Consider the following 13,295-nt stretch of genomic DNA (forward strand, 5'->3'; position numbering starts at 1 on the left):
GAGCTACCTTCCGTAACATCCAAAATCAGTGTTTTAAAGACGTACTAAGTGTTGATGTTACATGGTCTAATTTCACTTAGAAAGAAGAATTCAGGCTTGGTTTGCAACACTTTTAAAGCAGAATTTAATAGATTGCTACCTATGCCAATAAAAATAAAATTCATACCAGTTTAAAATTCAAGAAGTAAATATATATGAAATTCAACTCAAATTTAAGACAAAAGTTTAAATAAAGATCTTTTTTTTCCAAGGGATAATACAGTACCCTTACAACACCTCAAAATTTCATGAACAAATTGCCTTTTAAAAACCCCACTTTTCTTATCATGCACTATCTCAGATATAGTGTCTAGGCATATAATATCATTAAATGGGCAGCGTTTCTGTTTTTCCTTCTCTGTACCATAGCAACAATCTTTCCAGACTCACACCTTACAATCAAGACAATGCACAATTTTCCTGCCATATTTAGTTTGGGAATGTGAAAAAAAAATATAAAATCTTTTACTTTTGCTTCCACAGAGTGAACAGCACATGAATCCAGCATGTTGCTGCTTCCAAACAGGCTATGAAGAGGGAAACAAATGATATCTTGCACAGGCCAGAATTTATGTAAAAAAATTGTCTTCTATCGCAGGTCTGATTTTCATTTAATCCTGTTGGATAGCTATCTCTTTGGTTTTCATTAAAACTATGACTTATCATTAATTTTTCTGGGTTTTCCTTCCAACATTATGGTTCCAATGTCAAAGCTTGATCCAACAGGATATAGCAGATCAGAATTGCGCACATCTTGGAAAGTGCCATAAAAAAAAGGAGGATGTGCACAATCCTCTGATTTTTGGCTCCTTGTGATGATCACACTCCAGCTCTCCTCCCTCATCCTGTAACAAAACCCCGTATAGCTGTGCATTATGCTATTAATCCCTAGAAATGGAAAGCCCTTCACATGCAAGCCAGCTGGCTTGTTTTGGAGTGCGAGTCCTTTTTTTCAGATAGTACTTGGTTTTCCCCTCTGCTCCCAATGCACCTCTCAGAAAAGCTCTTCCAAACCCTCCTACTTCACTTGAACTAAGTAGGATCCCATGCTTTTCCTCCCACATATCCCTACTTAAAACTTCAACAACTGATATGACCAAAGTGCCTTGAGTATATCCCCAGTTGGGGCTTAGCACTTCAGCTTAGCCCAGGCAGTCAAAGACCAATGATGCTGTAGGGAAGAGCTTGTGATGACTCCCAGTACAGGTGGGTTTTATTTTCCACTCTAGCTGGGTGTCCCCTACAGCCCCGCTGGGCTTTTCCCTTTGTTCATGGGAGGCAGAGCCTTTTAAAGTGTAAAAGCCTTCAACTATGGAGCAACCTCCCAGAGAGTGTTGCACTGAGCCAAATTCTTGCTGGTGAGAAACTCCTGCAAAGACTCCCTGCAATGACCAAAGCCTAGACACTTACATATTTTCCTACAAAATCTGCAAGTGGCGTAGAGTAGAGCCAAATGCAGACACCAGTAATGGCCGTATTTATGTCCATATCCAAAATAATGATAGAAATACTAGGAATTAGATCGTACAGCTGTGGTTAACATCTCACATAATACAGAATAATCAACGGACTATGAGACCCCGGAAGTTTGAGCTTTTATGGAAGCCAGATGCTTCGGACAATGCATCTGGCTGGACACAGCTTTTCCCAGCTGTTCTTTTGGTTGATAAATCACATCTGTACTTAGCTGACGTATAGACATATATACACACACTTATTTAATCAAAGATCGCTTATATGAATGATTCCCAAAGTGTGGCTTGAGAGCCACCTGTGATCTATGAAGTTCTCGGCGGTGGTCCATGGATCTACTTCTTTCACATCTGCCACACTTCATGCACGGATGGGTTCTGCCAACTGCTGCCTAATCACAGATTTCTGGGTTTCCCAAAGTTTTCCTACTCAATTACAGAGGAAAGCAATTCAGAATCTGGTGCAACTGCTTCACAGATTGCTTTCTATGGAAATATTTTTGGGAAGGGATTGGGAGAAGGGTGCATTCAACCTTATTCACGTGTGGAAGTGTCACTTCATACAGGAGCACCAGAACGCAACCAGGAGAATGTAAATACATTGCACTGTTTAAAAATACCAGAGCTGTGAGGACATCAGCTAAGTGCATTGCACAAAGTCCTGAATTGTGAGCAAACATTAACAGCTAAGATAAGATACAAAACATAAGCATTTTCTGCACGCCTTTTTATATACTTCCTTGGCTGCCAAGCACTACAACTGTCATATGGAGTGACCAACATTAGGAGATAAAATAGCTTACTAGAAATTTGTAACTTCATTCAAGTTTTGTCCGATATGTACCACTTTAGGAACCCACAATTAAACTCAAATCACTTTGGCTGAGGCCAGTAGACTGCTGTCTTGATTGCTATCCCATAAAACCTCACCATAATCTATCAAAAAAGACTTGATCCCTTTCCCAAGAACCTTCTTTTAATTCCTAACCTAAATTTATTCCATATTGCCACCTATATTCATTTTATATCCATTTGTTTGAAAACAGCTCGTTTCTTTCTGCTTTTTGTCCACACTTCTCTTCCCCCTCACCTTTGCAAAGAGCAATTTTTCCAGTGCCCACCTTTGCAAAGGCTCCTTCTGAGCCTGTGCTACCATTTTATTTGAAAAGTCAAGTTCGTTTAGTCTCTTTTCAAATGATAAGCTCTTGATTACTCCTTTTTCAGTCTGAGTGCATCCTTCTGACGTCAAGGGAAGAATTATAGCAGCTAAAGCAATTTTAGAGGAATTTCTAGGCTAGAATTTTATAAAGTTTTAGTCACAGTGTGCATTAAAGACTCAAGGAGAGAAATCACTTACCACATGTTGGAACATCTTCTTCAGCTGATGAGGTCTGTTCATCTGTTGATGGCTTTTTCTTTCCTAAACCAATGATCTTCGTTATTTTTTTCCCTGTTACTTTAGTCACAGTGCCCTTGGCTTCTGATTTTGAACTTTTTTTCCTCTTCACTATTAAGAAAGCAAAAATGTGTATTTTAGAGTATTTACATTAACCAATGAATAGAGAGAACCTGAATAAAAACAGTAGTTCAGACAAACAATCTTGTGCAAGATGAACATTTGTACAAAAGTGCAATGTACAAAAGACTGCAACGAGATAAACATTATATGCTCTCTCTAATGCGGATGCCTATAAATAACCTCTGTGCTATAAAAATCATGGCATTCAGAAGGATAAGAAAAACAAAAATCAAGCTTCCAATTTAATTTAATCTAATCATAGAATCATAGAATAATAGAATCGTTTAGGTTGGAAAAGACCTTTAAGATCGTTGAGTCCAACCATTAACCTAACACTGCCAAGTTACCACTAAACCGTGTCCCTGAGCACCACGGCTACAAGTCCTTTAAATTCCTCCAGGGATGGTGGCTCAACTACTTCCCTGGGCAGCCTGCTCCAGTGCTTGCCAACCCTTTCAGTGAAGAAGTTATTCCTAATATCCAACCTAAACCTCCCTTGGTGCAACTTGAGGCCATTTCCTCTTGTCCTATCACTTGTTACTTGGGAGAAGAGACCAACATCCACCTCGCTACAACCTCCCTTCAGGTAGTTGTAGAGAGCGATAAAGTCTGCCCTCAACCTCCTTTTTGCAGGCTAAACAACCCCAATTTCCTCAGCTGCTCATCATAGAACTGGTGCTCTGGACTTCTCACCAGCTTCATTGCCCTTCTCTGGACACGCTCCAGCACCTCAATGTCTTTCTTGTAGTGGGGGGCCCAAAACTGAACACAGTATTTGAGGTGGGGCCTCACCAGTGTACAGTACAGTACAGTGTACGGTACAGGGGGGATGATCACCTCCCTAGGCCTGCTGGCCACACTGTTTCTGATACAAGCCATCCATTGCAGCACTCCAGTCCTGTGAGTCATCCCACCCTGTTTCTGTGATGGCAACTATATCATAGTTTTCCTGCTGCACAATGGTTTCCAGATCCTCTTGTTTGCTGCCCATGCTGTGTGTATTGGTGTAGAGGCACTTCAGCTGGGCTGTCAGCCCTGTGACCTTTTTAGAGGTGCGCCCCTTAAATCCTTGGAGGTATTTCCCTGGTGTTTCCGTGTTGGCTCCTATTACCTCATGAGCCCCTGGCTCATCTCTGTAAGGCTTCAAGTGTGCTGCAGCATAGCCAGCTGTAATCAAGCTGAAAGCCTCTTTCCACACCAGTGGTCATCTAATTTATCAGTATGCCTGAGCTATCTGCATATGAATTTCGCCTGTATACATGAGAATAAAAATCCAGCCAGACGATCCTTCATGCTCCTAAACACTTACCTCAAAATACTTCACCAATTAAATATACAACACAGACAGACTACGCTCGTCCATCGAAAATGCCCCTGCTGTGTACAATTAGGTTAAGGTATCTTACCACAATGGGCCTTTTAGAAGGACAAGACTTATAAATTAGCTACTAACAATTAAGTTAATGGGATCAGTATAAGCCTTCAATGAAAAGATTGACCCTTTTTGTGATCATGCAGGCTTGAAAGAAAAAGCTCTGCTGAAAAGGGGTATTTTGCTAACATCCAGTCTCTGCTTCCTTTAACTTAATACGATACTAGTAATATTACAGCTCCGTGCACTGAGACGTTGAGCTGCTGAAAAGAAACATGGCGAGGACTATGGTTATAACTTTTAAAAGTGCCTACCTGACTAAAATCCTAATAAACTTGTTGAAAAAAAAAAAAAAGGTTCTAAGAGTGAACAGAATCCAAAAAGAAGACCTTTTACTTGCAAAACAGAACAAAGAAAATGAAATGAACTTTCAGAAATTGCATTCAGCCTTATTTGGATTCCATCCACAGAGCAAGTCTCCTTGCTAACTGACTGAGTAGCAAAATTATCCATCAACTTGTCCTGATACATAATTTGTGTGAAAAATACATTTAGGATAGTTACTGATTGGGCTGCTGTAACTTTATCCCTGACATATCAATTCCCTTTGCAACAGGGAACATTTAGCAGTTATGGACTTGTGTAAACTGAGGGGAAATAAAAAAGGGACCAAATGTTCACAGGAAAAATGACTATTTGAATTGATGAGCTGGGAAGAAGAATGCACAGAAATAGAGAAGCAGTTTGGGACTCACAATGGGATAATTTATCATATTTAGTTTAATTGTTAGCAATCATGGAACATTATTTAGAAATTGTATCCGTAGCCAAGACTGTACAAATCTGTCACCTGCTGCGTGCGGTGCTGAGGGGCAAAGGCAGCTTTTCAGGCACGGATTTTGCTGTTCACCAGCAAACTCCAATACAGCGACGCACGTGTGCAAGCAAAGGTCTAATTCTCTCTTCCTAAGGGAGAGGTGTTCACAACGTATATTGTGCTCCCTAAACGCGCAACGAGTTCCCATGTTTGAGGGAGGAAGGCCATCCGTCCATCTGCTCGTGGGGGATCATCATGTTCATCCCTCTGCCTGAGGGATGACCCCAAGGCAGCACCTGCCTGCAGACAGGTTTCCATCCCACGCAGAGGCAGCCGATGACCGACTGTGGCTGTTGAGTGGGTAGGAGATGAAAAGCATTGAAAAAACCCAGAGACTGAGAAAAACTCATCTCTCTCAGACAGAAGCCCAAAGGAACCATTCTCAGCAGCATGAACAGACAGTGGAATAAGCCCATTTCAGTACTTTTTTGTTTGTTTGTTTTCCTGCTCTATCTTCCTTTCACACTGCTGTTTTATTCTGCAGAACTGAGAGGCACCAGAAATAAGGCCTTCATGACTCAATCTTTTCGAGTCTAAAGAATACATCGATTGCCTGACAGCCAGTGATTCTTTGTCACAAAAGCCTTTTCTTCTCATTTCCTTCCCCACAGCAAAACGAGCAGCTGGTTAAGAGCGGAGCAGAGGCTGGCCGATGGGTGACGGCTGGAGACGGCTGCTCTCCGGAGTCTCCCTTCCCACGTACTCCCTTAAGTATTTCCTATCCGTTGTTTAAAAAAAAAAAAAAGTGTAACTTCATCCAGAACCACTTAAAATGATGCCAGGGATATTTTAATCTCCTTTCAGTCATTAATACCTATTCTTTTTATTACCACATATTGAAGGGAACAATTTTCAAAAGCAACTGGTATTTTTAATTACCCTCCTTGAGACACCTAAGCTGAGCTGGTTTTCCAGCAGCATGTGCTCCATCAGCCTGTCTCCCATAGGGCACCTGAGCCACCAGGCACTTTTGGACATCATGGACAACAAGCTTTTGGGTCACAGATGTTTCTCGGCAGGTTTCAGAGGCTAAAACAGTAGTGTGCTTTTTGAAAGCTTAGTAGAAGATTTTATATGGTGAAATTTAACCATGTACCACAGCTTCTAGAAACCACAAGACCTGACATTGTTCCATACCGTTGGGTATGTCAGAGATCTGTATAGTCAGGAAATCTCAGCCAGGGAGAAGATAAAGGAAATGAGTCAAAAGGCAAGACAGCGCTGGCACCAAGGCCAGTATCGACATTGTGCTCACTGCAGCTCACATTACCCTTCAGCTTGACAGCTGCAGAAAAATGCCTTCTCTAAATGATACCATTGCTATATGGCAAGTTAACAAAGTCACAGAATTTCTTCTGCTTTGAGGAGCAGGGAGGGGGGAGCGACGGGGGAAGAGAGCACAGGGGTTGAGATTTTTAGACATAACTCAGACAAAATTCCCTCTGGGTTTGGGATGTGCCTCCGTAAGGTTATAAGGACTACAAAACACGCATGGCTCCAAAGTAGCATATGTAAGATTATATACACAAACCCACTGATAGTACATGATTATTTATATTTTAGTATGTTAATAATCATAAATGTTTTTATATATATATGTATCTGTGTAAACACAAATATATAAACTGTATATATGTGTATACATACACATATATCTAATACACGTGATTCTTTCCTTCTGTTCAATGATAGCTTTTTTGCTTAGAAGCTATACACCCATAATTTATGTTGCCACTATACAGTTACAGTTAATAAAAGCAACTGTTAGTTGCTTTTAGTGGTCACTCAAGCTCTGAAAAACTGTACTTTTGAATACACAAAAGCCTAAGTCAAAATTTCTATATTCTGTTTCCTTGTACTAATTATATTGATTTTACCTGCACAACGACAACATCAAATGCCTTCTGTTCCTGCAAAGTTTTAAGGAGCCACTCTTAACATAATTCAGCTTTCACGTTAAATTTAATCCTAATAAAAATATTAAAAAACTTTACTGCCCATTTTTAAAAGACAAAAGCCAGGTATTTCAGCACCTATGGCTCTCTATATGCACATATAGTTTCCACCAAGCATCTCTGCATCTGAGATGTACCTTGCTCTTTTCCATTGCACACGGTAGTGATGCCATTTTCCACAGCACCCTCCCCATCTGAGCTTGGCCTCTCAGACGACAGCTTCTGCAGGGACAGAGAGATTAGCTGACAGACAATGTGGGCACTACCGCCAAACGACGCGAGTCAATTTAAAAATATGCTTACTGTGAAATACAACACATTTCAAGCTCTCATCCACTTGGAAGACAAATAGAAGACAGTGAAAAATTCAGTTTTAGAGAGTTTATTTACATTGCCATATAGGCTTTAGAAAAGCACAGAAACCACAAAATGGGTCTATATTTGAAAATAGAGTCAAAACAGTGAAATAATCATAAGTAAATAGTTCTTATTACACAATATATTTTTCATTAATATCTGGAGTCTAAATGTTGCTGTTTATTAATCTGATAAGCAATTAACAATTACATAGATAAGAATAATTTTAAAATTATTTCTTTTAAAAATGCTTCACATATGCATTTACAATTACAACTTATCAGAAAATAGTTCATTCCTACATGGTGCTTCAGTACTTCCAATAGCCACAAAAGAGAGGCTTTTGAAATAAATTTTCAGCACTGATTATTCTGTCATGGTTGTGTACAAGACACAGGATGACGCAGTAAAGAGCTTATGCCGGCACAGTTTTGGTAAGCACATTACTCATGAGTAGCGAAGCCATGAAGAAGATTTACTGATTATCCCAAAAAGAAACAAATGAGAAGTTTTGCTACCCTTTTTCATGGCACGCCTTTTAGAAAACACCTATTTTATGTCACTTTTGGTTACTGTCTTAACACTCTGCAGGTGCGTGCAAGCATACAACACAACAGCTTTTTGCCTTGTGAAATCAGGAGGTCTGAGCTGGCACGGAACGAACATGCTTTGCTTTTACTATCCCAGGTGCAATGCAATGTAACGCTACTGACTATAGCGTCCTTCCACCATGGGGTTAGAATTTGCCATCAGGAATTTAGTGATGAAACCTTTGTCACGGGGGCTTTTAAGCAGGGTGTGCAGACGCATCTGCTCACATGGATGCCTTAACAGAGCAGGGGCTTAAGTTGGTGCTGTTAATGTACTGATTGTTCAGGGCAGGGCTGTTCTCCTTCCTAATTCTTGCTCTCATATCCTGCTGAGTCAAGGCAGCAGAGACAACCACATGTGAATAGCCAAGTTTCTGTGCTGAGGCACGAATGCTTGAAAGGGTCTGCCAAAACAGTGACCTCAGCATGCCCAGGGAGCTCTTCAAGAACTAAAGTCTCAAAACCAAAAGACTTTCCCTGAAAACTTCTGTATAATCTTCAGCTATTCTTCCCCGAGGGTCACATCCCCGCTTGCTCTTTGCAACAGAGAGTGTCTCTGCATCACAGCACACATATCAGACCCGCTGGCTGGTTGTGACCAAGTGAGTAGATGTGGCAGCAGTCTTAATTCTGTAGGATGTGTGCACGTATCCAGACAAAAATGACACAAGGGCCAACAGTCTAAGACAGTGGCACAAGTCAGCACAAGTTATTGAAGAATGCCCCAGAAAACGGTCTCACATGAAAAAGTCAATACATGAAATCCAGAATCTAAACTCAATTTCAGCTTCATGGTCCAAACATCCCCTAAACCATGCTGTGCCTAGCAGTGCGTCTATAATAAGTAATCACAAGGAATTTTGCATTCATCATTTCAATAACTTTACCTTTTCCAGCTCCGTCTTGTGCACTGGAGAACTAGACAACGGCCCATCAGAGTCTACCGCTCCCGTACAGTTGCTGCACACATCCTTTATAACCTTAGGAGACAAGGTGAAGCTTGTTAATAATTCACAAAATACAAATCAGAGAAATTATATATGAATGTGAAGGGAGATGGAAGGAAAATCCCACAGACATTTACTAGGCTGGCAGGTGTCAGGCAGGCTGCCACGACACCAACTTCTCCACGCTGCCTCCCCAAGTCATTTCGTGCGTGACCTGGAAGAGACATAATGTCTAGAGGTGGAAGGTTTCAGTTTCTAGACAACCTAAGCTCCAAGGCTCTCCTGAGTAAAGAAACCAACAGCGCTGCTGATTTCCACGTGCTGGTTTTGCAATACGAACTCAGCTGACACCACCAAATTAATTTAGTTATGATGACGAAAAAGTGGGATTAGATCCAAGGTCCCGCATGTCAAAGGACAAGAGTTTTGCATAATACTCTACCCAGCTGCTTATTTTTTGCTATTGGAGAATTAATGAAGTGCTGATCGACTTACAGTTAATACTGCGCAGTGGTATTTTGTGGTATTTTGTATTATACTTACACATTGACATAAAGGTATAGGTAAAAGTAGTTGTAAATGTGTTCTCAGAAATGGGAATGGCATTAAGTCTGCTTTTAAAAAGTTAAAGAAAAATCCAGAACCAAACTCACTGAGGTTTTGACAGAATGTGAAGAACTTCAAAACCTGAAACTACATGAATGTAAAAATACGCGAAGAGTAAAGACATTTGATGACTCCCTATGGGCATAATTAAGTTTTTTTATCTCTCGTGAGGTTACCACCAGCCCATTATGAGTCTGAAATTGCTTGTGCTGATGAGAACAGGTCCCGGCTCTCCATCCAGACTCACGCTGATGGGGTGCTGAGCTCCACACCGCTGATTACAGCCATGCAGCCACACAGGGACAGCAGAGCCAAGTGACCTAAGAAAGAAAGACCCTACTCTGCTGGAAGCATTACCGCTAGACATGCAAACTTTCCCCTTCACATGTACACGTACGTGTTTCCATATCCAGCTCCTCCTTTCACACTGTTTACAGCAAGCCCGGCTGGCAGAGAGGAGGATCTGGCCCGAGAACTCCCAGTTCAAGGGATAACAGCAATTATCTAACTATCAAAATCCAGATTTCTTTAAAGGAGAGGAAAAGCAAAACAACAAACAACTTCATTTCAGTTTTGAACGGAACAATTTTGATGCGGAAAGCATTAAAGAGCTAAAGATGGCACCAAACAGCCCTTGCACAGCACTGAAGTTCTCTTTAAGGGTGAAGCTAAACAAATCAAATGTTTATGGGCTTTCAAAGACCCTATTGCTACAACTCATGAGCACATCATAAATTACAGGCACTGTATACCATAAAGAAGGAAAGAGCACCAGCCCCATTTTACAGATGGAGAACTGGGGAACAAAAGAAAGATTAAATCACTCACTCAATGTCACATAAAAAAAATCTGAGCACAGCAGGGAAATGAACCTACACTTTTATTTCTGAGCTAGTATCTTAAAACACTTCAGGATCCTTTCTTGACTGTCTGAACTTCCCGGTATCTTGCCCTAGACACATAAGCACAGTATTTCATGGCACTTGGTGTCCTTTGTAACAGAAAACTTAGATAGATCTGTTGCGGAACATTTGCACCTCAGAGTTAAATGTAGCCCTAAATTCCTCAAAATCTTAAGAATTTTTTTTATGTTTTATTTTTAGTTCTTGGGACTCAGCATGGTGTAAATACACTGCTGTTTTCTTCCTAGAGAAATGTGACCGTACAGTTTCTGGGAACATTCATTTCTGTCTCCTGCATGACCCTGATTCAATGGCTCATGTTTTCAGCATCTGCTCACACCACACAGCTAGTTAATTTTGGCAAAGGCAGATAGTAATGGGAGTTACAGACAGAACAGAGGGAAATGATTTGGCAGCACTAACTGAATAGTATGTGCAAAGTCATGCACCCAAGTAAATCCGGTTCTTATCATACCTCACATATTTAAGGAGAAGCTGAAGTGTTTAATTGGGCTGCAATTAAATTTTGATTAAAAAAAATTACACACCCTCAGATGGAAGTTCAGGGCAAGATCTGAAGCAAATGCACATTCAAGGATCCAGCACTTCAGTTGGGTTCAAGGGGTTCACTGGCAAAGACTTGCTCATCGCCTTCTATGTGCAATATAATTGTGTTCGATGCACAGCATAAAACTCACACTTCTACAGCTCACCAGGATGAAATGCCTTTAATGTATAATGGTTGCCTGGATGCACTCTCTATAATTACATTTGCAGACAGCTGCCATTATAAATGTGGTTTTCACATGCTTATAGCTTTAACTCAAAATTTTAAGGATAAAACATTCCACCAGTGTTGCCAACTTGCATAATTTCAATCACAAGACTCGGCATTTTTGTCAGTTTTTTTTCTATGCAGTCTCCTGGAGTCATACGAAAACAAAAGATCGCTATTTTCATTAAAAAATAGTTGTGAGTGAGAGTGGGGAAAGGAGGTGCGCAAACTTCTATCCATTGCAATGAAATGTGTGAAAATATGAATAAATGTATCTCAGTGGCTCCAAAACTAGAAAGGAAATAAAAAGAATCCCCAAGTGTGTTATTTTTAATAAAATGGCATAATCTGGAAGGCTGTACTGAGAATACTTTGTAATGGCCCATACTCTATTAATAGTTTAAGCTTTCCCACACATTAGAAAAGGGAAATCATTCTCTTTTTCTCACCACAAATGCCTTTGTACATTACACATACACAGACACAGGGTCATCTGCCAGGAAAATTGAACTGAGATCATAAACAGGCTATGTATTCAAATATTTAAAATATATAAGCAAATGTAATCAGAAAACTGAAGACCTTTAATTTCTTTGGATAGCCTCAAAGCTAAATACATTTAAAATAATCTTCTGTTATTCCACCACAAGAATTTTAAATACCACAATTACCATTACAATGTTACAATTAGTAGACTTCAGAACTGCCGCTTTCAAACGCAGACCTGGAAAAAGCTTGCGCAGCCTGAACTCTATTATTATTCCTTATTTATGTTATAGAAAGGTCTTGAATCCCCAGCTGGATCAGGATATACTTCAGTGTATCGCATTGACTGCAGTGACACGAGGAACAGAGGGGAAATATTTGCAGGTACAAAGCTGGAAAGATTCCCTGCCCCAAGCCATTGACAGTGACGGGTGAAGTCAGTGGAACTTCTGCCACGTGGTGTGTCTGGAATATTTCTCTCTTTAAAACTACCTTACTATACGAGCACTAACATTTACTATAAAGCCTTCATATTTTAAATGACACACCATGACTGGAGGCAAAATACTTACCCTACATGCAAAGTCAGAAGAATCAAATTAGATTTTTCCAGCTACCTTCAAAGATCCAGGCTTCAGATAAAAAGCCCAGGCTGTGCAGTAAAAGCAGAAAGCCAGCTGCTTGCCAGCCAGACCCTGCCACACAGAAACCCAACAAATTCAGAGTAAAAGTGCCAAATTTGTAGCTGGTTCCTTGTAGGTGACCTCTTTGGGACCCAATAAGGAGTAAGGTGGAGTCTTCCTGCATTTGAGGAGCTTGGAGACCGCTCTCCTGGTGGGTACCGTGGGACGAGTTCAGGCTACAGGCTGTGCTCACCCCAGGGATGTGATTACAGCATCTCGCCTTGTCTCGTGTTTTCCTGAAACTCACCGGAGATGCTCTCACTTTTAATATGATCGAGTTCAAAAGTGATTAAGGAGAAAGCTGATGGCCTGACTGCACATTTGCTTCACTTCTGTATGTAACCAGGCCAGAAATCCATCCAGCCAACCCACCCCCCCATCCTCATCTACCCACATGTTTCACAAAGACAGGAATTGTTAGAAATGGGATGGGCTGAATCCCTGCCTCTTTCTTGTCTCTGTGGCTTCACTCTGAAGACAGGAATATAGTAAAGCTGAAATCTGCTTATACACAACATAGCAAAGGGAAAAGGGTTTGTCTCCAGACGTAACTCGGTATTTTTCGTTCCCGAAAACCTCCTTTTTTCAGTGCTGGAGAAGTACTGACTTTCTGAGACTCTTTGTCATTTTGGCATGACTAATTCTCACTTTCTCTCTTTTGGACCCTTAGACACTACATACATTAGCATCAAACTCCTCCTCCTTAAGAGAGGAC

At 40.7% G+C, this 13,295-nt stretch overlaps 1 protein-coding gene across 4 annotated transcripts in view; it reads right to left on the bottom strand.

The window, feature by feature from the left end:
- AFAP1 (actin filament associated protein 1) overlaps positions 1 to 13,295 on the bottom strand; it is a 119,294-nt gene that overhangs the window by 20,130 nt on the left and 85,869 nt on the right. For all 4 annotated transcript variants that reach the window (XM_054202863.1, XM_054202866.1, XM_054202867.1 and 1 more), the window contains exons 7-9: positions 9,069 to 9,161; positions 7,372 to 7,456; positions 2,869 to 3,018 (exon numbers count right to left, since the gene is read on the bottom strand). In XM_054202863.1, coding sequence (XP_054058838.1) covers positions 2,869 to 3,018; positions 7,372 to 7,456; positions 9,069 to 9,161 — 328 coding nt within the window. The remainder of the gene's footprint in view (positions 1 to 2,868; positions 3,019 to 7,371; positions 7,457 to 9,068; positions 9,162 to 13,295) is intronic.

Source organism: Rissa tridactyla, chromosome 5 (genome assembly GCF_028500815.1).
Source record: "Rissa tridactyla isolate bRisTri1 chromosome 5, bRisTri1.patW.cur.20221130, whole genome shotgun sequence".
In the NCBI taxonomy this organism is placed as follows: Eukaryota; Metazoa; Chordata; class Aves; order Charadriiformes; family Laridae; genus Rissa; species Rissa tridactyla.